This window comes from Pezoporus flaviventris, unplaced genomic scaffold, assembly GCF_033815535.1.
Source record: "Pezoporus flaviventris isolate CSIRO_AGI_PZ_B2104156 unplaced genomic scaffold, CSIRO_AGI_Pfla_v1 ptg000029l, whole genome shotgun sequence".
Lineage (NCBI taxonomy): Eukaryota > Metazoa > Chordata > Aves > Psittaciformes > Psittacidae > Pezoporus > Pezoporus flaviventris.
Window position 1 is genome coordinate 9,970,798 of NW_026892577.1, and position 25,942 is coordinate 9,996,739.

Here is a 25,942-nt window from a genome sequence, read left to right on the forward strand (position 1 = left end):
CATGCAGGTCAGCATATGCAAGGTGACTTGCTGAAACAAAGCAGCGTTCCTCTTGCTTCCTTTACTTCCCTGGCCTTCCTCCTTGGTAGTCGTCACTGTTCCTTTGAACCACCTCCACTCCAGTTCCTTCTCCCCCACATCCTTCCTTTGAAGGAAAGGGGCAAGACACGTAATGCTTGGGAATGGATTTATTTATCTCAAGAATAAATCATGAGCACAAACCAGCTTTTGCGCTATTTATCTCACTTCTCCATTAACTCCAGTAACTTTCCATGTGCTGGGATGGGGATGGGGCTTGTCCATTTTCCCTCCCTCTTCTTGGAGAGGCATGTTTGGGTGGACAGCTGACAGTGGGAAGTGGAGCAAGCCGCCACATTCAGAAATACTTGTTTGCAATTACAGGGTTGGGATTTTTTTCCTCCTCTCTGCCACCCAAGCATGGCAGCCCCCACTGAGACAGCTCTCATAGCTCGTTAGTACCCTCATGAATATCCCTGCCATCTGTGTTACTCATTCACCCCCAGTGAGGATTCTGAGGTGAGGGACATTAACCCACATGGATTTACACACCAGCACAAGAACCAGGCTAGGCTTCTCCCCAAAACGTCCGATTTCCTGGTATGCTGCATTACACAGGCTGCAAGATCACATGCCCTCTGCTTTTCCTCCAGAGGCCAAAACCAACCCCATTGCAGAGAAGCCTATAGGTTGCCACTTGGGGCAAACGTCCCAACAGCAAAATGGGTTAAAACCAAGCTCCTCCAGTATGGAGGATTACACACAGGTCTTTCATTTTCCCTGCTGACTACTGTAGAGACTGTAATAGCCCCAGTAGTCAAGAAGAAACAATGCCTCAAAGGGATCTTGGTTTCTATTGTGACGCTTATTTATGTATTCTATTATATAACAATTAATCCAAAAGAAAAAGCCACTGTCATTGCAGCTGTGCTCTTAAGAAAGCAGCAGCTGTTACTGGATGTTGCAAGCAGCCTCCTCCTCTAGAAGAGCATTAAGCAAAATCTGAGTACAGTATCCTGCTCTTCCTGGGGGCAAGAAGTGAAACAACTGGTTTCCGGATCCCAACAGACTTGGGCATGAATTAAATGCTGAATCATTCAACCTTGCCAACAGTGGGCATTCAAAGAGGCAGAAGAGCTGGGTCCTGCAGAGCTCTGGTTTTGAGTTCAGAGCACTTACAATGAGTAAGACTCTTCCAAGTTTGATATTTCAAAGCTGGGCACCCACTCACTAGTGTCTACATTGGATAATCTTAGAATGGTTAGGGCTGGAAATGACTTTGGGATCATCTAGTTCATGTAAAACATGTAGAAGATGACATCCACACCTTACTGGAGTTGCAAGAAGGCACCAACACCAGTGATGGAGACTACAGAAGCACCCAAGATCCCTGGCTTTTTCCAAGCAGAAGGTTAGATTGGGATGACTTTTTTTCAGCACAGAAAAAATGCTTTTTTCTTTGACTTCACTGATTTCTCTTGAGAGACAACAACTACAATTTTTTCTGTCATCAATCCCTGGCACCTTGTTACGACAGATGGTTGCAGCCATGGGATTCATCACAACTGGATGCTGTGGACTTTAAAGGCAAATGCCCTTTCAGATGAAGAAGACGAGCATTCTGCGGTGCACTAGGAAAAGCATTACCAGCAGACCAAGGGAGGTCATCCTTCCCCTCTGCTCTGCAGTAGCGAGACATCGGAGATGATGTATCAAGTGCTGGGCTCCCTAGTACAGGACAGATACAGGCTTACTGAATTGAGTCTAGCAGAGGGACAGGAAAGTGATTAAAGTGATTATGGAATTGGACTATCCATCATACAAGAAGAGGCTGAGAGCTGTGGCTGATCAGCTTCAGGAAAAAGCCCAAGGTAGCTCTGATTCACATGTATACTTGACACAAGGATGTAGAACAGATATGGCTGATGTTTGTATTGGTTATAAAACAGCCTATATTTAAAAAACATGTCTTCAAAGTCATCAACAGACCAGGATTATTTGTAACATCTGGACAAAGCTGCAAACATTTATCAAATCTATTCCTTAGTTTGCTCTTTGCAGTTTGGTTTGGTCATAGACCAATACTCTCCAGCAACTCACTGTCCATGGACACTCATGGCAAAATTCCACGTCTCAGTTTCCACATTGCATTTAGAGCTGAGTCTCTCTGCTTTTACTTGCATCGTACTTAGATGTCAGCAAGGGAACTCTTGGTCTCCACATATTCAAGTGCTGCTCTTTTAACAGCCAGGACACTTTCTGTTGTGCCAAATTTCTTCTCATAATCCAGGTAACGTTTAAAGAGGAATTTCATCTTCTTTGGTGCCAAGCTCAGGTGTACAACCCTCTCAAAGATGTCCCTGCAAGAAACCAAAGTAACTCAGAACACTGGTGGTGACAGCTCTCAGTACAAGCCCCCCAGTCTCGCAACTGAGCAAAGAGCAGGAAGTGACAGAAGATATTCAACCTGCTTGAAGAAGATTCCTGACATCTGGCCAAACCCTCGAAGTAGAAGCCTTCTATTTGCTTGCAGAACATTAAGGCTGCTGGTCAACTTAAGCTAAGATCCAGCCACTGTATTTGACCCTGTGTTTGTTAAGTAGATGTGGCTGGATCCATAGTGTAGGAAGCTGCCTTTTGTGAAGTCTCAGAAAAGAGAAGGCAAGAAAAAAAAACCTCCACCTTTATGTTACAGGATACACAAGGGATCGATCTCACCCTTGAGTACAAGGCAATCCCTCTGGAGAGACAGATGAACTTCAGTGCAAGTCCTCTAGTTTCTCTCATGTAGGCCACTACTTACAAACCAAGTCTCTCTCTGCCCTATGGACCTCCTTGGAATCCCCTCAGCCCTGGCAAGGATAAGCACTTCCATACACCCCAGTTTTCTTTCTCTAGGTGACAAAAAATCCTCTTTTGCTTTGCTCTAGGAAGCCCTATACACACTGCAGGGCACCTCTGCTCTCTTCAGGTGTTACTCCAAGCACTGTACTCTGTCCCTTCCCAGCCTCCTGTAGCACAACTCACCGTACTTCCTTCTGGCTGCCATGTTTGATCATGATGTCTATGTAGATGGACCAGATGTCTGTTCGCTTGGGATAGCTGCTGAGGGTGCTCTCAAAGAGAGCCCTGGCATGTTCTGAGTCCCCAGAACGGAACTCCAGCTGTGCAAACCTTGAAATGACATCCACATCTGGAACAAGTAATGACATGTTAGGGTATCACAACAGTTCTCTTCCCTACGAACAAACCCATGAGTGGCAATTACATAGAACAGAGGCAGACACAGAGACAGCACCATCTCTACCCAGAGACAAAAGGCTCTATTGTAAAGTGGTTCCGCACCAAGGTGGAATCAGAATGGGAGAGAGAAGGGTCACACTTCACGTCCCATTTCAGCTCTTTGCAGGAGACAGAAATTTATTCTTAAATTCAAAATGCATGTTGCAGCATCCATGGGCAGCCCCACAAACCTCCGACTAGACCAACTAAACTTTTTTAGAGGGCTGTAAGAATCAAAACAGCCTTTGCTTTGGGTGCCTTGCTTTTGCCATATCAGCAAATTCTATTACAGGAGGATTTAGCACTGATATCCACATTGAAGCTTCCCCTCCCCTGAGAGACAAAGGCAGCATGTTCAACACCAACTAGCTGCACTTTTCACCTATTACAAACATTGTCACAGGCAAAGGTATCAGAGAGCAGACCATCTGCTGGAGACCTGTCAAAACATGGTCCACATTAAGGATGGGGAAGAGTACTTACGTTCTTTGGTGGGCAAAGCCTTGAGAGCACGATCCAAAAGCCTGTGTGTAGCCTCAGTCTGGCCTTGCCTCAGGAGGAAAGAGGCATATTTCAGCCACACAGACTTCTCCTGACGGAAACGCTTCAGCATGGTGTGGTACAATTCTTCTGCTTGCTGGAAGGGCAGAGTTGGGTTAGATCACACAGATTCATAATGAAGCCATGGAGCTTTAAGACTTTTACTCTTGGCCCAGCTACCTCCAAACACTTAGGCTGGAAAAGCAAGTATCAATAATTCCTTGTCTGCTGTCAATCATAACTATTAATTTCAGTTAGGAACAGGAGAGGCCTAACATCTGACATCTGTAAGTTTATACAGCCAGTACTGGTAGTTTACTACCAATGGCATGACTGGATGGGACACATAACTAGGACCTGCTGACACTATCTTACCTTGTACTTCTCTGAACTGGCATATATGTCACACAGATGCTGGAAGACTTTCAGAGGTTCATTGTATTGAATGGCTCTCTCAAAGACCTTCATCAGTGTCTCCTCAGTACCATACATGTTCTCCAAGTTCAGCAAAGCTACCCAGACATTCAGCTTCTCCTGTTCTTCCCTTAAAGCAGATGTAAACAAGAATATTTAGTCTTTTACCAGTCTTCATCAGCTTTTTGCAAACCACCCTCCAAAGACTCACTGAGTTGTAGCCTGCCTCCAGCATAAAGGAAGGGGGCATACTGCTCACTGAAATACCAGTTTTGGAGCAAAGCACAGCAGCTGTTTCACACGACAACTTTTGATCACCGTTGTTTGTAATTAAAAAACACAAGGATGATTCAAGAAAGCACAATATACTTAATCATGGTGTAGAGATGATTTAATATACAAGGGTGCAGCCCTGTGAAAAAGCGATAGGAGTTTCACAGTTTGTTTCATGTTTTAATTCAAAGACAACATCACTGACAGCATTATGCTCTTCCAAACCCTTCTGACTGCTCAAAAGTATGTGTGCACTCAGTGACACCCTGGGGGAATTATTGCACCCATGAGCTGCAGCAACCAAGCTGCAGGCCAACTGTGGTGATTCAGGACAGACCTTCAAAGGGACAGCTGACAATTGCTACCATTTAATCCTTTTGAGCTCACTGAAACAGACTCTGCCACTCCACACTTACATGCATGCACACTGATGACACTACTAATGCTCTTCTCCCACAGCTACCTCACCATCATTTACTTGTTGGGGCAAAGAAAGGCAGAGGCCCATTATTACCTGAAGCTGATTGTTTTAAGCGCTCTCTCTGCCACGGCTCTGGCCTTCTCAATCTCAGTAGCCTGGAGGTGGAAAGCCATGTACTGTAGCCAGAGAATGGAGCTGTTGGGACTGCTCAGCACCAGGCGGTCAAAGTCATCTGCTGACTGGGGCTGTCGACTGGGGTCCATCAGAGCTGCCTCTAATTTGCACAGCTCCTTCTCCTTCTTCTGCTTCTCTAGCTCCTTCTCCTTCTTTGTTTGTTTTTTCAGCTGAAAGAGCAAAAAAGGAGGACTGGAAAAAAGCAGGCACTACATGTGGGAACAGGCAGGCCTGCAGTTTTCACATGAAGAGATGAAGCCAATTGTTTAAGAGGAGGAAAATGGTACATGCACTCCAGCCCTTCACATCTCCAAGCAAAGCAACAGTACATGAAATCTCATTTTAATAAAATACATTGAGGAACCAATTTCTTTGCTAGTCTTGCACCCCAACAGCAGGATTCACACTCCACCCCTCATTCTTCCACCTTTACCCTCTTGGCCAGTGCTCACCACCACCATTCACTCTGTAAAAATCCGTAATACATGGGGAGAAATTGTGCTAGGCTGGGGGATGTTCCTGGATCACTAGAGTGGCTCAGGTCTAAACTGGGAACTGACAGTACCATAGCTCTCTGCACAAGGCAGCTACACCCTAGGCAGCAAAGCATCAGTAATGCACAGCTTTTGCAGAGGTGAGTTTTGAGGGACAGGGGAAATCCTGAAGAGCAAGCATGAAATCAATTCATGAGCTTGTTTCTGTTTTTGTTGAATTGCTCACATGGAAAAACTCTTCTAAAACAGTACAGCACAAATGAATTTTTTGGTGGTTTTCTAAATAAGAGGACTATAATTTGAAAAGATTTTTCATCTTCAGGTTTTCCTGTAAATTTACAACACTCAGAAAGGTAAAAAACCCAAAGCTGACATCAAATACAAAAATTTCACTTTCATTAAAATGTTTTTTTTTTTTGACCCTAAATAATTTTCTTTTCATGTCAACATGAGAAACCCTATTTTCATGCAGCTCTGCTAAAATAGGGGCTTTTGTCCTCTGCTTCAGAGATATTTGCTGCTAAGTTCAGTGCTTGGAGTAGTTCAGGAAATTCTGTATTAGCTGTCAGAGATGTTCCATTGGGTTAAAAGGCTTTGCTATGGGACAGAGATACGCAAATACCAAGACATCACATTACAGCCACCATGTGGTGGTTCCTGTGCAGACAACACTAGTACACAGTACCTTTGAGTGCAGATCCTCCTCCTCCTCGCTCTCTGAGCTCTCTTCCTTCTGATTCAGCACAGGTATATCCATGGCATTCATATCCTCATCCCAGGTGAACCCCACAGAAACCTGCAGCCTGGGAGCTTCACCAGGTTTTCTTATCTGTTTGGAGGAATACAGGGAATGCCCCAGTTTTTAATCTGAAGTTTTTACACTGCAACAGGACAACTGCTGTTTGCTTGTGGCTTCTCTCTGGCCAGTACTACTGACCTCACACTTGCAACAGCCCACCAGCAAAACATTAAACTCTGATCACCTTTGGTGTAATTTAAACTCAATCTATCTCAAGCCATTTTCAGATGACACAAATACCAGTCTGTGTGACTTCTGTCCACAGCAATGATACTTATTGTCATCCAATCAAAACTGACACACCTCAGCAGGCCTGGAAAGTCACTTCAGACTCAGGTTCTCCTCCAAACTTCTCACCTTAGACTTCTTTTTATCTGCCTCTTCCTCCTGGTCATCCTCCTCCTCCTCCCGGTAATATACCTCAATTCCACTGTCATTTTCATCTGTGGGGCAGATCTTCCTTTTTTTTGGCTTTGCCTCCTGCAGCAAGAGGGAAATGAATGGATGGTGGAGGGCAACAACTGGGATAAATCACAAAGGCAATTCTGATCATAAAGTTAAGAGTGACAGCAGAGAAAGTGATGCCCTGGGCACAGCACCTCCCAGTATCCTCTCACACAACAGAGACAACAGAGAATAAACCCATGCTCGCCTACATATGGTGTCAAGACCAACAGGACAGGTCCACAGGCAACATGATTTGGCTGCTAATTTAGTTAACTCCTACCCAAACTGAATGTTTTTTTTCTGATCTTCAATACAATTTAATCTTTTTTTTTCCTACTCTGTATAATACCTCAGCCTGTCCCCAGTGGATATTCTTAGTCCCTCCGGTATGTGAGCCAACCAAGTCCTTTGTCATGTCCTGTGCAATCACATACATACCTGCTCACTTTCAGAGCTTCTTATTCTCCGTTTTGTCTTCACCTTAAACTGTTCTCTCTTCTCCCTATCATCTGCCTGTCTTTTCTCTTCTTTTGCATCATATCGTGGTAGGCCCAGGGATTCAGGCAAGATGCTTGGCATCCCAGTGTCCTCAGGTAGGAGAGAAAGCTCAATATGTTTTTCTTTACCATTTACACTGTGGTGCCAGGAGTAGCAGGAGACAAGGGGAAAAAATAAATAAATATCAGAGCATTTACAATGACTACTATGAACTTCTTTCAAATCTTTCCAGCTTTTATCCTTCCTCTTTCCATTATCTCCTCCTCCAGCACCTCCTTTCTACTAATTCACAGCCCCTTTTAAAGAATGTTGGACCTACCCAAGCACCTTGGCAGTGAGCAGCTTTCCTTCAGGCAGGTATTTTTCATATAAGGAGTGTTTCTGTACAAAGTAAGGGGAGACATTCTGGAACAGTATTCGGCCCAGAAGAGAAGGTGACAAGCTGAGAAGAGGAATAAAACCAAAAATAAGTATTCCACAGTGGGAGAAAAGCAAAAGCACAGTGACGATATCTGTGGCGCCACCAGTTCTATATAGCAACACACAAACTTCCCCTATTTTAATTTCATAAGCTCAAGAAAGTAACAATGACATCTTGATTCCTAGGAGCAAATTCATTTTGCAACACCACACTAGGCCAGAGACCACCCCCAAACAAGATTCCAGAATCATCCATTCAAAGTAAGTTCTCTGAGACCCCTTATTTATCAGATTAATTTCCTAATGCTACTCACCCAAAGAATACACCTGATGAAGTGACTGATTTGACATAGCCTCTCACTAGCTGGCCTTTTTTAACATCCTTAATACATGTTATTTCAACATCCTCCACTTTGCTTTTGCTTTTTGGGTTTAGCCTAAAAGAAAAAAGAGTTTATAAATTAAAGCACCTAACGGAATAATCCACGTCCTGCTCTGAATATCAAAAAAAAAGAAATCAGTATTAACAACAGCTTGTACTTTCTGGAAAATGTACCAGATCAGAGACACCCTTCAGTTTATTCAAATGTACTGATGGACTATCTGCATCTCTGCCAAACTATACATAACATTAGGAAACAGACATGCTGCTGTAAACAAAGCCAAACAAAACAGATCAGCCTGGCTTCCTCTGCCACTAAGAAGGAGAGTAAAATCCTACATGAAATTCCGTACAGCACTAGCTTGGTTTTTTTTCCCCACTTATTTCTAAGGTAGGTCATTCCGCATGCTTTATGCATTTTTGTTCCTTAGAGAAGACAAAGCAAGAGGCTCAGTTTTAAGAGATAATTTAGGACCACATCTGATATTTAATCAAAATGGTTAAAATGCAGATGAACACTGAAATGTAACATGTTTGTACTGCAAATTCAATAGTGGAACTTTCCCTTTCTTCCCAAATAAATATACAAAAGAAGTTAAGTCAGGTCTAGAAACTACAATAAACAGGAAGATCAGCTCTACATTAAGGATCAATCATCCCCATGCCAATACACAGAAAAATCTTTCTGAAGTAGGAATAAGTCTCATCCCTAAAAAAGAAAAAAATAAAACCCTCTAAACCTTGTCCTTTTAATACTTCACACTGGTCCATCTAAATCAACAGTTACTGTATTTTACAATCCTTTTCTTCACCAGGAGATCAACAGACTGATGACACATACCGGGATTGGCGGAGAGATAACTGGATTTTGCCGTTCTCATTGGAGATGATGTAACACCTGCATGGCAGAGTAAGGAGAGGAAACAGAAAACCTGTTAAAAAAAGACACAGGTAAAATAATAGGTATTCTCACCAGCAGAATGATGCTCCAGAGGTAAGAAACGACTCTGTCCCTCGGAGCACCTGCTGTTTAACACAAGCTAACAGGACACAACTGTTCATGAAATCAGCTAAAGGGCTTTTTGAAACGTATCTACTTGCTTTACTCAGTCTCTATTGCTAGTACGGAAGAGTTGAAGATTGTTACAGCTGAATCACTTGGTCTGTGGCACTCTCCAGCATTCCCAACCAGTCTGTGAAGTAGGGAAATGAAATTACTTGTGCATTGCAAATGTAAAGACAGCTGACTTGCCAAACAGCTCACAGAACCACAGCAGAGCTCAGATAACTGGCTTCCCTCAGTCCCACCAGCAACTTAGTTGCTGCTCAAAACACAGTCCAAGAAGGGAGCTGAAAAGAGGCTTGGTCATATATAAAAAAGGTAAGGTTTTCACCCAAACACATATAAGGTCTTAAGTCAGCATTACTTTTAGCTACAGACTGAACCTTACAGCTCTGTCATCATCTTATGACAGCAAAAAGCCTGTAATCAAAGGGGGACATTTCTAAGCCCTGCAGCTTGAGGGAACAGGAGAACTACTGACCTGACAATCTTGCCAGCTTTGAAGTCACCCAGAGGGTCCTCCGTGTACGTATCACTCAGGTGAAAGATGCCGACTTTGCCTCTCTTCCCACCTGGCAGCGTAATGGTCAAACCGATGTGTGGAGTCACCTTTGTTACCATGCCCACAGTGATGGTGCCCTGCTCCAGTGACTGAATTCCTGGAAAAAGTGAAGGAGGAATAGAGCTTCACAGATGTCAAAAGTATGCAACCAAAGCAACAGGGGGAATGAGTCAGTGAAGCTGGTTTTAGTTGCTTAGTCACATATCAAACCCACCAACTTTTGGTAAGGTGCAGCCTATTCATTCTCAGTTCACAGCAACATCTGCCTTGGCAGCCCAGACAAGGTCCCTTAGTTGCACAGTTCCAGATCCAGAATAACTGACAAATGATAACAAATGTACCATCTCATGTCTGAGATCAGAAGAGAATATGTTCATAAGGGCTCAAAGAGGGGCTTCATGCTGAGATAGTAGTAAAGTGATTCTTTAACCTACAGGTCTGACCACTCTTGCCTTGCATGCTGCTACATCTGCGTCAGAGTCACGGGGGTTATTTCTGTCCTACAGGGAGGTACAGCTTGGCTCTGGAGTATAACATTTTCACTTGAGGGGTCAGTGCACATCGACCTCTGAGTAAAACATAGGCAGTGGGGTTCTGCTGTGAAGTCGCCACTATACCTGTGAGTGACAAGCAGAGGTTTGTTTCGGTGACACCTGTTCCAATCACTGTAGCCGATATTGCCTGGCCATTTTTGAAGCTCTTTTCTGGATGTTTCAAGACCTGAAAGGACAGATTTCCACTTATTGTTAGAAAAAGAGCTCTGAGCAACTCTGGTGTTTCTTCTATGAAGCTTTAAAATTTCTAGGCACATCTTTGATGTATATACTTGACAGCATTGCTTCAATGGCTTTGCTGACCTGAGCCAAACCAGCTACAGGCATAGTAATCGCTTGTCAGAGAGGTGCAGTGATGCCTATAACAGAGTACTGGGTTATAAGTTGACATGAATGTCAGAAGCATCTGCAGTCACTACTTGCAGCCATGTGCATGGAAAAAATTACATTTCATTTTATCTGTAATGGCCTCTTACCTTGGTGTTCAGAGACAGCAGCAGATGAGGAACTCTTCCTCGAATGTCAGGGGCAACTTCTACCTCCAGCCAATTCTTAAGGATGTTATACTGAGAAGATGGCACATAACCAGAGAAAACAACATGAGACCTTGGGAAAAAAGTCCTTCCCTAGGGGGTTTGTTAATTTAAGGCTAGAAAGAACTACTTCAGCCTTAGCTCTTGCACCAAGCAAAAACAGTGATTTGGGTTCTACTCTTAAAAGCATAACACTGCTGTGATTCAGACAAGTCCTCACAGGGGATCAGCAGTAAGAGTATTTTGTGCTGGTGGAATATGCAATTTCTCAAAGCCCCCTTTGCTAGAGCCCAGAATGGAAAGCATCTGCTGGCAACACATAGGCATGTCAAAGAGGATGTGTCAGCTTGACTATGTTAAGCATAGAAAATGTGACTTCCTTCTCCCTTTAAGATGTTACACTTTGCATGGGCTACACTTAAAGTTAATGAAGACCCCAGCAATGTCAGTGTTTAGGTTTGAACTAAGACCCCTTGAGGTCACCCCCACTTGCTGCCTCCTCAACACACTTCTTACAAAGACTCTGACCTCACCTTTTTCACAAAACAGGTGATTGTCTGTCCAACACTGTATAGTTCAAGTTTCTTGGTGGCACTGTCTTCTTTACGGCTCAGCACTGCTGTGACTTCCCCTTCTATTTCACTGTTTGCAAACAAAGAAAGAGGCTATCAGTAAGACAGCTTTGGTCCTAATGATGATGAAGATAGGAGTTAGAAACCCAGGGGATTATGGTGACAATGCCATTGTGACTTTCATTCCCATCCCCTCCCCAGCTGCACCCTTCTACAGGAAATTAATTCTTCCCTGGACTTGAGGGAATCATTCTGACATGAACAGATATGCCAGACTCTAGACTGGCAGAACCTGAAGCCAAAAGGACATTTAAAGGAAGTCAGGTGCTAAGAAAGTTCTGTGAGGTTTAATACAGCTCACAGGCTCAAGTTATTGTGAGAGTAGGAGGACTTGCCACACTGCATTCACGTGAAGGTATTTGCTCACAGCCAGCTCCTTCACAGATGGGAGGAGCAAGGGAGTAAACCCATAAGGATATAAGGTCTGTGAAGCACCTACAGACAGCACAGAGACTGATACTTACCTTGGTCGAATGCTGAGCTCTGGAATGGACCGTGTGAAGTGTGGATGGGTGATAGGCAGGTACCTAAAGAACAGGAAAAAGAAATTTTCTCATGATCTCCCCAGGCCCCAGTCACTCACTTGTAATCCCTCCACACTGGCAAAAGAAACCAGGTGTAAGCCCCCTAAAGTTACCAAAGCCTTCCTTCCAGTTTTTCCCAGTACTATTTCACTGGCAATTTAGGTACCCAAAATACTCCAGCAAATTTAGCCCCTGTAGCCAAATCCTGCTTATATTTAAGGCTTCCACTGGACCTTCGGAGTTTAGACATCTTTTTTTCTTACAATCTATACTCAAGATAAATACATTGACACAGGCAGAGAGCTAGTTCACTAAAACCTGGACTTGGGATAGAATACAATAGATTTCCTCAGGGTACAACTACTCCAGCAAAGGTAGCGGTTAACAGCATCTGCTGACAGAGGGAACAGCCTAGAACATCTGAGTATCTGTTTTACCCTTCTCATTCTCCGAGAAGTAATATTATGTGCGTGTTTTCCCACCTGTGAGTATTCACATCTCTGCCTCCAACGACTCGAGCAGTCACCTTCTGTCCAGCTTTCAGAGTAAACGTTGGAAAAGAGCCTATGGGAACTTCATCCAGAATCCGGGATGCATGGATTGAACCTGTCAGCTTGTCATCAATAGCAACTGTGACATGGGTTGGTTTGACAGATTTAACAGTACCAGTAACAACGTCCCCCAGGGAAAGCGAGTGTTTCACAGCAGCAAGCACCTCTTCTAATGCTGTCTCAGATTCATTCCGGACCCTTACAAAAACATTATTCTTTGCTGAGCCTTGTACTGCTAATAGGAGTCCGTGGTCATTCTCCTTCACTGCTTTTAAGGTTGCAGAGATCGTTTGTCCCACCTTCAGTTTTTCTGAGTCAAAGCGGAAGGTATCATTGAAGTGAGATGCTATGGGGATAGCTGCCAGCTGACCTGTTTCCAAAGACACAACGGCAAACTCTTCTGCTATGTGCTGCACGATGGCATAGTGCTGGGAGTTCTCCGTGAGCCGCTAGACAGAAATGGAGATAGTGACTTCTCCTGCTGAGACTCTGACTCCCTCCACACTACCTCCCAGTTCTCAAAGAGAAAACAGCCCCCCCACAAAATGCATTAATCGCCTAAAGTTTGCTAGATGAACAGAAACACACAAATCCAAAAACCGAACACATACTTGCTTGGCTCTTCGTTTTAACAGTTCTTCCCGAAGAGAAACATAGACCTTGGATGAGAGGGCATCCACATGAAGAACCAGAGCCTTGGTTTTCTCACCAGGAATAATTTTTTTGTCTACAAATGAGAAAAAGGAGATTATCTCCTGATGATAGTAAAGAATTTTGAGCAACTGAGCTAGTAGCACATGACAGGAAGGGTTGCCTGTGCTCCAGTTTAACTCCTAAACAGCACAGTGATAAAAAGACTACTTAATTACTAACTGGAACTAAGTAACTGTAACAAAGTCAACTTGGTACCAAATGTATAATAAATCTCTTTCAGAAAAGAACAGATTCCTCCAACATTAATGGCAAGGAGCTAATAAAAGGGGATTTTTTTAATTTGGAAAGAGTCTGATCCTTTCATGGAAGAACTAAATTGATTTTATGAAGATGGAACTCTTCAATAATGCAGACAAGGCTGACTAAACACAAATTCAAGGTAATACAGGTTTTGAAAAATTATGCCAACACATGCACAAAAACATCATCACTTTAACTGCTGCTGGAAAACACAGAAGCGCTGGGATATTACTCCTGCTGAAGTTAGCAGTTTATATTAATCATCTCGGCATGTACTTGCTTGGTTCTACAGAATATGGCACTTTTCTGCTTTGATTTTTGAATTGCAAAGTACCAACACTGCAGACCTGTTTTAAAGTCCCATTGATTTAAAAGAAAAATTAACAGCAATTTCAGATAGAGAATTCTCTAAAGAATGTATTTCTAAAATAAATAAATGAGCACACTGAGAAAGCTGGAGCTTGTATTAGTACTTTGTCTATATGCAGTACAGTTCAACTAAGGATCTCAGAGCATAAACTACACCTTATAAGATACCCAAGATCTCAGGCAGGTTGAGGTCCAGTTTAGAGATGAGGCAGCAGAGGCACAGGCAGGTTTAAAAGTTATGTTCCAAATCATGCAAATGGATGAATAACACATTAGGAAACTACTCTTCAAGTCAATCCCTACTCTGATCAGACTCCTCCTATGTTAGTTCCTTGTCATCAGAATTCATTTCAGGACAGAGGTTTCAAAGTACAAGAGTGAAACCCAAAGCAATCAAAGACAAAACCCTGACCTCCCAAATGGTAGCGAGTGGCTGTTACAGTCAAGCCTGTAACACAGCTGCCACTGAACAGTGCTGAGCCATCCTCCTTCACATCCTGCACAACCAGCTGCAGCTCCTTCCCAGTCACCAACTCACAAAGGCCTTGAGTCATGCTGGACTCCCCTAAGTAAAAGGAAAAAAAAGTGGGAAGTCAGTTTTACTTGTGTCGTTTCTTTGCAAAACAAAGACAACCTTCACATCTGCTCAAGAGTGCACAAACATTTATATACACCTTCATAACAGAAAACAAAGTTCAGACTCCTGAATCTGTAGAAATACAAAGTCAACACTAAGAGTTAATCAAAGCAGAAACACTTTTGTGACATGAAGGATCTGGTAATTTTCAAAAGAATATTTTCCAGTCTTACAGAAACACTGGCACCTGGCATTGCATGCAGTAAAAGGTAAAAATAAAGGAGATTAATACTACCACAAAACAGACCTATTACTTCACAATTCTAAGAAACAAAACATTAAAGACAAAAATGTTTTGTAATATTTGTAACAAGATGTCACTATAGGTGAAACCTATAGAGTACTAAAAATTAATTACTGTCAGATTCAAATAGATAATCAGACAAACAGAGACAATGCTTCTTCCTGCGACACATAATTAAATGGTGAATTTACTGGCATTATGTCTCAGTTGATTAAATTTTAGATTGGTTCATAAAGGAATTACAAACATTCACACCAAAAAAGCAAGGCTGGAGTAAGGCTTTGGTCCACAGAATATCCAATCTCACCCTGGCACCTTCACAGCACTTCAAGGAATCCATCCTTTTGTACCATTGTTATCTCCCCTTCCTCTTTTGGTATATGGACCTCACAGTTTGTCTATTTTCCCCTTATTTTTAATTCTCTTAGACGCCTTGCAACCGTAAATGAAAAGAGCAGCTTCTTCAGCTTGTCCCAGCTGTAATTCCAAAAAGCCTTCTTGGCTTCACTAGCAAACACTGCAGACATGACCCTTCTCCAATAAACTCCTCTTGGAAGCCATGTCTTTGCTTGAACTGACTCTTTCACTTAAAAGAAAATGGTTTTCCCTCTTTGCTCCCCTGGAGCCCCTTCTTTGTGATATGATCTCCTTTAGCAGAATATGTGAAATCTTTTACCTCTTCTTCTCAACAAATTTCTGATTTCTTTCATCTCCTTGAAATATTGATTCAGTAGGGCAAAGCTCTCTGCAGCAGAATCGCCTGAGCTGCACTCTGACACCTTCAGATTGAGGAGCACACGCTGCTTCTCCTCATCAATGCTCATCACCTTCGCAATTACAGTCTGTCCCACCACAAAGTGGTCCTTGGTGTCCGTCACAAACTTGTCACTCATGCTCTGTGCAAAGAAAACAAAGGGGCATGGGTTACTGAGCACAGCTGCTAGCTATCACCTGCAGCACTTCTCACAACACGGGTTTATGTTAAGACTTCATGAAAATGCATAAGGAAATTCAACAGAGACTATCAAAAAAACATCAATTAAAATTAATTACTGAAGTCACATGAAATCCTTGCTGAAACTTAAGCACACCTGAATAGAAGTCCTTAGTTTTATTTGGAAGTGAATTCGAACACAAACTTAAAAGCAGCTTTTACCTACCTTACCAAGGGGAGCGGTGCAAACACAGGATCTGCAGCCCTGTTGTTTGCTCGTTATGGTACCTTTGCCAAAAGCCATGTTCCAGGCATAACTGATTAAATACAAGCTGTTTACTGAAGTGAGGGTACTGCTTACCACTTTGGGTGCCAGTCCTGTCACACCAAAAGGGAACTCCACAAACACTCCAAAAGGCATAACATTCCTCACATAACCAGTCAACAGCATCCCAGGCTGGATTTCAGAGAAACTTCTCACAACCTGCTCCTCCTGTACTGCAGAAATCACTGCAGACTTTCTGCTCAAGATCTGAACAACCAGTTAGGAAAAATGGGAAAAGATGAATGAAAGGAGCCTCATACCAAGCAAATCTCTTGGTGCTGCTAACCACTGAGCTAGAGTGCTTTTTGGATGTTAGACAATTCAGGAACTCAAAATCCTGCAATTCCAATTTCTGTCTTGATCTCTCTGCACTGAAGTTTAGCAACTGATGTCTCTTAAGCTGCTCAGCATTAAAGATGCATGTTTCACACTAGCAGAAATGTCAACTTCCTAAAATTTCAGTTCTGATTTTTAGTGTGAAAACAGCAAAATTTTTGCTCAGGCTGTGATATGATTAACAGACTAGAAGCTGGTTGGGAAGATCAGTCAATTCACAACCAAGTCCTGGTTCTGATGGGATTCTAGCAGCAGCTGAGCCACACTTCTAACACAAGCAAGTTATAATGACTGTTCGAAGCACTAATAGTTTGACAGGCATATCCGCTTCAGCACACTAACTAGTGTATCTTCTGTTTGTTGCAAATACTCAGGATTCCTGACATATACCTCCTCCCCACTTCTTTGCTTGACTGGTTGGGGTGGCAAAGGATACAATACGCTCTCCGTTGTCACTTAGGCACATAACTCTGGGCAGGACATCTCCCTCTTGAAGACAATGCCACAGGAGCTTGCAGGTAGCAACAAAGTCAGAGAGGTGCACTGTGGGAATTGAGGCTGTCACATTGCCTTCATCTTCCAAGACAGAAACCTCTAGCCCATTATCTTTCTTCTTCAAGACTTTTACATCAACCATCTGAAAAGAGGACAAATACAGTGATATAAAACTCCAAGTGTCGTTGAAGTTATCCCTTTCAGTGCACTGGGTACCAAATGCTGTGCTGCAGGGGCTCTGGCACTGCCTCCCAGCTATACATGAAAAAAATCTCACATCAACAGGGCTGTGCCTAAAAAGCACATCAACACTGTTAGTAAAATAAAAAAGCAACACTCAGCTACCAGAGAAATCTAGAGTTACAAACATTCTCTTGGTTTTTATTTGAAGGGTGAAGGGAATAATTTAAACAAGATTAGTACTGTCCTATTCCTGCATTAGCAATACCTGCAGGGTGCTGGAAACTGTGTTAATTCCAAAGACAACATGGAAGCATTTAAAAACATTTTTCTGAAGCTGTGTTTTTCCAGAGCAAAAGCAACTGGTTTTGGAGTGAGAGTATCAGCAGCATGCAGAAGAAAGAGGACTCCACCTAGGAAAAGGAGCACTAATTGGTACCTCCAGAAGGACTGCCCTGGGACTCCTTTATTCTGACCTTTGACAACAGAGGTTTTGATCCAGGAGACCAACCACACAATAAGAAATGCATATTTAACGCTAGCTCCTGACAAACAACAGATTTGCTTCAAAATTATACCAAATCACTTGGAAAACAGGTAGCAAAAGGTAAAAAAAGGAAGCTGTCATTGAATTCAATACCTCTCCTATTTGATATTTCACTTCCTGTTTCTTTGGAGTACATTCCTTTTTGTTGTCCAGGGCTGGTTTGCTTGATAACCTGAAGGACAACAAGAGTCTTTCCTGCTGGGGCTCACATTTTAAGACCATTACTTTAACAACCTGTAGCAACAAAAAAAAAAAAAAAACCCACAAAAGTTTAATTCACCTGATACTCCTCCTCAGTGTGCTACCAAAATGAGACTGGAAAACGCATACACAGTATACTTTTTCTTATTCCTAAGGGCAGCAGGCCAGTGGAGAGAATTTAACAAGTTCGATCAGATACAAATGTCTTTCTGATCACACAGATGGAAAATGAAAGTACACAATAATTAAATGACTTGTTAAAAGTATGCTGCAAGTCTGTAGCAGAGTTGAGAATAAAATTCAGATCTCCAGATTTACATTCAGAAATCTTGACTAGAAAATGACCCTTCTTTTAGACAGCCAAACGGTAGCATTGAAGACAAATAAAAGCACCAGAAAAAAAAAAAAAAAGAGAGGGCTGAGATCTGTATAAGCTTGTGCACAACAAAGAACAGAACTTGGTGAGCAACAAGGTTCCCAGAGCATCTGGTTTAAGATGTGTAAGATTTGAAACAAACAGGAAAATTAGAACAATGCAGAGGCAGAAAATCTCATCTTTCTGATTCTATGGGTAAGAGTTCCAAATTTCTCAGAAGAAACTGTAGCCTAGACCCTGTATCACATACCATGGTGCTTCCCGCACACCATAGCAGGCAGCCTAGAAACAAAGACAGGTCTGTGAAACACTCAAAGAGCTGCCTCTTTCACAGCCTAATGTTCTTAAACGGGGTACGATTATTACTTAGAGTGAAAGAACATAAACATCTCTTGGTGTAGCTGGTTTCTCAAGGGAAAAACCCATGTTGGAGCCAACTCAACTGCAGATTTCTCTTTTGCATTCAAACACAATGCATGGCATCAGTACAGTAATTACCTGTCCTTCATGGAAGACTTTATCGGGACAAGATATGGGTTCTGAGCTCAGCTCATTCTTGGGTACCAGACCTTTGACATCATTGTAGAACTTCACAATGCAGCCAAATTCCCTTGCACACACCACAAAGCCATGTGTGATCAGACCTGGTTTTGCATCTTCATAATTGGAGAGGACTGGAAGTTTCGATTGAACAAGATTTTTCTTTAAAGTAAGGATCAGCTTCTTTCCTGCAGGATTGCACTCCAGCACCTGCAAGAATGGAGTACGAGAAGGTTCAAAAAGTTTGTCTGCCATTGCCTGACCAGTTCAGCCACGAAGTACTCAAAACAAAAGCTGAAGACCCTGTCTGGCAGCTCTCACCCGACACCTGACTTGATCCCCTATGTTATACTTCTTTTCAGGCTGTTTGAGGATCACATCAGCAAGATGCATAGATGGCACAAGCCCTTTAATCGCATCAGTCACTTTCACCTGCATCCCAATAGGTTTCAGAGCAAACACTTTACCCTAGAACAGAAAACAGGAAAAAGAATCAGTAGATATAACATGAAAAGCTGACCATGCATGGGTAGCAAACGGTCAAGACACTGCATTACCTATTATCACCAAATCTTATTGCCCTTTGAAAAATAAAATCTTAGTCCAACCCATACTCCACCCAACCAATTTGACCCATTAACTTTTAACCATTCCATAAGGTCGTTTTACAGCCTCTTTTCATTAAGCATAGGCTACTGCTGCAAAATCCCTATTGACTCTGGGAAACTAGAATTGTTTCCAGAGACAAATGCAATACAGTCATGACTCAGGCGTAAGAATGATAACTGAGTTACTTTCTGCCCAACAGCTAACTGCAATGGCCCACATATGAACTTTTTTACTTTGAGTGCAAGGTGAGTTTTAGTTTCTTTCTCTCAAGTCTTTCTAAAAATGTATTCATGGTCATAAATGACTGACCATGGCTAAAATTTTATTCCCTTGGCAGCATCATGAATAAAAAGCTGGACAAAATGGGGAATGAAGAGTATTGCATTCCATTAGAGTCCTGCAAGAATTGAGTCCTCCTCAATTTCATCTCTCTAGTCTGGATCAAAAGTTGAACACACATATTAGGCAGAGGAAATGCACATTAGCTATATCATTGTTCTAAGAATAATGACCACACAGTACTGTTTAAGTCCTTCAAAAACTTACCTGCACCACATCCCCTGTGTGGATATCTTGGTATTGCAGAAACCGGGCTTCAATAATCTGACTAGGAAAGAGACACAGCAAGAGATGACCAGTCAACTTGAAGAAAGTCCAGGACAGCACAGTCCCTTACTTGCCTTGTTCAAAATGTTCATTATCCCAACACACACACACCCCCACCCACACTCCACAACTCCAGAGTTCTATGTTTTACTCTAACTGACCCACCTCCCAAAACAACTCTCTGGATATAAAGTTCAAGGAGGTTCACCAGGCTCCATTCCAGGTGACAGCCACACAGTTATGGCCACCAGCCACGGCTCTATGAAAGCAAAGCCAATTACCCACACTGCTTAAAGCCACAGAGATGGAATACTGAGAGGGAAGAGAAAATTGGGCTGGGACTTGGAAGATCAAGGTTCAATTTCCTGTCAGCTACAGTCTTCTGACATGATCTCAACAGAAGTAATTTAGCCTCCCTGTGCCTCAGCTCACCGAGTTACAAACACCATTGCAGCAAAGCAATGTTGCACTCTCAACCACCCATTTCTAATACTTCAACCAATATTCTGGAAGAATCTATGAAACTTACTACTTCAGAGATACAATACACATCTCATCCATCAGGCTGTAGTCAATGATTCGACATTTATGTTTGCATCCTGCTTTAAATGCTCCAGGTTTAAATGATTTTCTGGTTTTTGAAAGATGTTTCAACTAGAAAAAACAAATTACAACTTAGTGTTTAGAAAAGCACTGATAGAGCCCTTAGGTTGAAGTGGTAGCATCTAACAAAACTGATCCTCTACATACTCTCTGTATGAAGCAGGTTTCACCATTTCTTCCACAACCCTCCTACATTTCAACCTGAACAAGGGGAGGTATGATTTGGCAAATACCTTCCACATTGTCTTAATTTTGTTACATTTGTCTCCTCCTAGCCTCCCTCCCCAGTAGGCCAAGATAGCTATGGAGGACTTGCCTCACTACCCTGGCACTTACCCGTGCAAATGCAAGAGTGCCATCATCAAGCTCAAAGACGGCACCAAACTGCTTGTAGAAAGCTTTCACTGTTGACTCCTCCACCACTGCCCCTATGCGATCATTGGAGACCTGGTCTGGGGATCCCCCAGGGTGGAGGAAGGCCTGCCGCAGAGTGAGCCGCACCACCTTGGATGTGGGGTTGATAGAGATGATGCAAGCTTTCACCTGGGAGAAGAAAATACTGTGTTTGTTAAACAGAAGCTTGTAAACAAAAGAGCAGAAAGGCATACTGCTCATGTTTTTAGACATTATGCTTGGTACCTGAACTCTCTGTCCATGTACAAATACTTTCCAGTATTTACTACTATGACATCACTTCCATTTTAACAGCTTCACAGATGAGGGAGTTCTGCTTTTGTCTGTTTTTACAGACTGGTCTGGTACCAGTGAAGTGAGGGGAACGTGACCGCAATAAGTAATGTTTCTATCACTTGCAAGTCTCTCATGCTTCCCAAGTCAGTATTCCATTAACCCAGGAATTACTTTGCTCATTACAACTCTAAAGCAGCCATGATAATTCAAATAAAGGATGAGAAAGGCAGCTATCATCAGCAAGATTTCAGAGGTTATTCCACAGAAATTTTGGAGAAGATAAGAGATGTTGTAAGCAATATACCAACTCCAGCCATCCTTCACCCTCCTTACCACTTGATTTGGAGAATAGCTCGTGGATTTCTCTGGGTCCATGTGCATGAAATCCACAATGCCAGTGAAGAAAGACAGAAAGCTCAGCTTGATCCCAAGGGGGGCCACCTAGGAAGGGGAAGGAAAAAATGCCAAAATAAGATTTTCACTCCATTTTCATGCAGTTCAGAGAGCAATTCACAAGTTTCACAGAAAGGCACTGCCAGTGCCAATCAACAAGCACAACACAAGAGACCAGAAAACCTCTAATGATTCTGCTTTCTACATTGTTTTGCAAAAACAACCCTTGAGATTTTTAATAATGTTGTGTACACTCTGAAGACCACTGCTAATCTGTTTAATACTTTACCTAGGTAAATGCCAGAGAAACACAAAATGGATCCTGTGCTGATTCAAGCTTCATCACCAACTTCAGGCTGAAGCCTTTATACTCATGGCATCACAACCAGGACTGAGATCACACCTTAGATAAATGATGTGGAGCAAGTGTCTAGTAGTTAATACTGTTTGCTACTGTAAGGTAATTAAGCCCAAGTACAAAACTTTCCAGAACATAAAATTCCATCTCTATTTCAGCTGTCTCTCTGTCTTAGCAAGGCTCAAACACACCACATTCCCAAATCAAATCCCAACCAGAGCTTACCTTCTGCACTCGAGCTTTCACCACCAGCCCTGGCAATAAGTTTGAGAGTGACCAGTTGTGTCTCTCTGTTGCAAGGGATGAAGCAACCTCTGATCGGTCAATGGACAAAAGGACCACTCTTCCCTCGTTCTTTACTTCCACAACAACACAGTTCAGATTCTGGCCTATTTTCAAGTCAGACCCTACAAGGACAAGCCACAGCATAAAACCTCCACCAGGAACATTCAAAGATTCCCTTCCACTCTTCCCAAATCTTTTTCAGAGTTCCCTCTATTGAGGGAACTATGAGAAGTCCTCTCAATTTAAGTGAAGTCTACTGCCATCAGGGATGGACTTGGAACAGTAACATAATCTATCAGAAAACAGGCTGAAACCCAGCAGTTTGCTGCAGACCATCCACAAAACTGTTTTCAGCAACTTGCAATGATTCCACATTGACCCAATCTCACTGAGGTGCACTAAACCCACAGATAAAATAGGCTTTAATCAGTCATTCTCCACCTCCCTTTTAACTCCTGCACTACTTCTTACCTCTCTTGACTGTTTTGATGTAATTTTGGGCTTTCTGACGAGGCAGGAAAGCATTAGTCCCACTGACTCCAATATCAATGAGGTAGCCATGGTCTTCCACACTAGACACGAAGCCAGAGAGCAGCTGATGGGAGAGAAGCACTGCAATTCAGTAATGTGATAAAACACCTGGGTCTTCAGAGAATGCACATCTGCTAAGGTATTTCCCACCCAAGCACTCACTTGTTTCATAGGACAGAGAACTGATGTTTCCAGAGCAGCAGAAAGAACACAGTATTATTTCTTACTATACAGCTCATACGGCAGTGAGGTCTCAGCTCTACCCTTACGGGACTATGGATGGATGGATTTCATAAACCAGAAGGGGAAAAAATTTGGATGCTCAAAACCAAAAGTAATGAAGAAATCTACCCAGAAAGAAATCATTAAATAACTTGTCCATATCAAAGCAGAATCAGGCAAATGGGTTTCATGAGAGACAACCTGGTGCCAAAACCCAGTACTATCCTCTCCTCCCAGGTCTCCTATGGTGGGAGAAGCTCCACATTCTGCTCTGATCTCATGCAAGGACAAACTGAAATGTTCCCCCATGCATTATGCAAGAGGCACCCAACCTAGAGAGGCTGTGACAGACCCAGAGCACGTACCATGCCTGATGCTAGTGCTGAAGCATTCAGTCCCTTATTGACCTTCTTGGGGTCAATTGATAATTTGACACTCCGACGTCCATCAGCACTCTTCTCAATAGCGGTCACAATACACCTGACCAGTGTCCCTGGAGAATACAAGTCCACGAGCGAATTCAAGTCCTGCCCGGGAAGATGATCAAGAGAAAAACATAAAAAAATTATTATTTTACATAATATAGATAGGTGTTGTGACTTAACCCCAACCAGCAACTAAGTACCACGCAGCCCATCACTCACTTCCCCACCCCACCATGCACCCGGTGGGACAGGGAGGAAAATCAGAAACAGATAAAACCCATGGGTTGAGATAACAATACTTTGATAGTTAATATCAGGATATTATAAAATAATAATATATATTATCGCTATAAGTTGTTATCAATAAAAGTAAAAAGAGAGACATGAACTCCAACAACTGATGAACATTACAACTGCTTGCCACTCCACTGAACAATTACTTTCTTTCTAGCAAACAGCACCATCAGGTAATTGCAAATTTGCTTGGAAAAGCCAGTTCCAAGTCAAGGTCCGTCTATATCAGCACTACGCAGAAGCATGTTGCATTCATCAACACACAGTTAAACTGCAAGCACTGTACTACTTGCCATGCCTCTCAGAAACACTTGCACCCTCACATCATTTTCCAACCACTTCCCTAACTTCTTTCCATCACTGCCTACAGCCAGGGATCAGTATTTAGCTTCAGCAGCAGATAGGCAAAACCAATCTCTTCACGTTCAACAGACTGTCTATAAAGTTCAAGGATTATTTAGCCACAGCTAAGGCACTGTAGACAGTCAAATTCAAGTCAGCAGCAAGACACCATAAACCAGGATCCTAAGCAAGACTTCAGGGTTGGTTCTGAGGTACTATTAACAATCCCTAGCTCACAGACACAGACACAGTCCAAGGTCTTACCTCCAGAAGTTCTCCTTGGGCCACCTGCTTGCTCAGCAATTTGTTGTAGGCATCACTGATCTGTGTGACCGGCACAAATCCTGAAAGTCCATTGGGCAAACTTACAACTAGCTCGTAGTCACTGACCTCTTTTATACAGCCAAGGAGCAGCATCCCCTCACAGAGTGCCTGGGAAAGGAGGAAGAATAGCATACTGTGGTTATCAGGATGGTAAAGACATTTCTGTCCTTACCTCAGCGAGGAAGAACATGCCATTTTTACATAGCCCAGAAGAGAGATGTGTACAAAAACATTTTACCACAAACCTCAATCATCAATGGCTCAATAGTCACAAAACTTTCTTTAGCAGCAGCTATGTTGTCTGCCTTGAACTTTTTTTTCTTTCCTTGATCCTTTTGGCTCCTTTTTCTTTTCTGGGACTTTTCTTCATGGCGAACCTAAGCAGATTATAAACAGAGAGCGTAAAATATAAAAGTGGATAAAGAGATGAACTCTGCACTAAGGCAGAACTCCACTGCCAGGAATAAAAGTAGAAGCAAATACTAGGATTGGAGAGAAAAAGAGAACCACCCTGGTAACTGCTGCAGACCTACATGTAAGTCTTCCAAAATATCTCCTTTGGGCTGAAGCTTATCATTTATGAAACTGTGAATCTTGGGATGGAAGAGAGTGGCACAAGATCTGCACCACACAACTAACAGAAACAGAAAGACCAAACTTAGCCTATACCCATTAACACCAGCCTCACTACACAAGCACCTCGGGGGAAAAATGCTTACAGATAGTTTAGAAGCTAAAGCCTGCTCAGTAATTTTGATCTAACTTTGTCTGTTACCACATTTAATATGCATCAGACATTGGGGATCTTTAAGTGATCACGAGAAAGGCAGATGTCAGACATCTCTTCTTGCAAGTCCTTTCTATAGTTTGTTATAGAAGTGAGGGATAGGAAGGATTGCAGGTCATATTCTGAGAGTGGAAGAGCCCTGAGAAGAGTTAATCAAGAACACACAAATAACATACATCGAACAAATTGTCCCGCTCTAACTTTGTGTTGAGTGTTTTTCCCTCTGTGGGTTTTTTCTGGATGCCCCCTCGAGGAAAGTTTTCTTCCATGGATGCCATGCTTGCACTTCTGTAAGACAAATGATAAAACAGAAATTTGACATGCAGCTGTTAGGCTTGTTCCTCATAAACACTGAAGAGATACAAGAGTGAACTGCCCCCAAACTAAGAGAGAATTCAGATTACAGTTGGTCATTGACAGAACATAATCCCTGGATGTATTTAACATTTGATTACACTAATTATTGCAGTGGTCCATCTAAATTGATACATCCCTAACACTTTTTACTATTACCCAATTCTACAGGGTAATAAAGACTAAAGTATTATTTTTTTAAAGCATATAGATGCACCACATAGATATTCATTACACTGCTTGAACCATAATTTTCCTGAACAGTGGACAAGCCAAAATTACCAGCTTCAGTCATCAAGGAGAAAGTTATGAATGAAACTAAGCAAGCACGGTATGCAGTTTCACTTTTTGAATACCACCTGTAAAGGGTAAGCTATAAGATATATATATAGTTTTATAT

At 42.4% G+C, this 25,942-nt stretch overlaps 1 protein-coding gene across 2 annotated transcripts; it reads right to left on the minus strand.

Annotated features, from left to right (window-relative positions):
* Nucleotides 1–173: 173 nt before the first annotated feature.
* PDCD11 (programmed cell death 11) lies at nt 174–25,573 on the minus strand. Of its 2 annotated transcripts, XM_061458841.1 has the most exons (35): nt 25,365–25,546; nt 24,647–24,778; nt 24,342–24,509; nt 23,382–23,543; nt 22,735–22,858; nt 22,204–22,385; nt 21,561–21,668; nt 20,874–21,080; nt 20,464–20,588; nt 19,875–19,935; nt 19,041–19,187; nt 18,678–18,929; nt 17,696–17,836; nt 16,817–17,017; nt 16,081–16,251; nt 15,462–15,681; nt 14,317–14,469; nt 13,193–13,308; nt 12,513–13,030; nt 11,971–12,033; nt 11,408–11,516; nt 10,818–10,907; nt 10,405–10,507; nt 9,707–9,884; nt 9,004–9,060; nt 8,095–8,217; nt 7,680–7,802; nt 7,301–7,496; nt 6,773–6,895; nt 6,302–6,445; nt 5,042–5,292; nt 4,216–4,384; nt 3,784–3,937; nt 3,046–3,211; nt 174–2,378 (listed from the first exon to the last, which is right to left on the minus strand). In XM_061458841.1, exons 1-35 carry the CDS (start codon nt 25,464–25,466, stop codon nt 2,207–2,209), a joined length of 5,511 nt encoding a protein of 1,836 aa, XP_061314825.1. In that variant the 5' UTR covers nt 25,467–25,546; the 3' UTR covers nt 174–2,206. The 2 variants fall into 2 exon arrangements, with proteins under 2 accessions (XP_061314825.1, XP_061314826.1); XM_061458842.1 differs by lacking the exon at nt 3,046–3,211 and having other exon boundaries at nt 2,206–2,378; nt 25,365–25,573.
* Nucleotides 25,574–25,942: the final 369 nt, after the last annotated feature.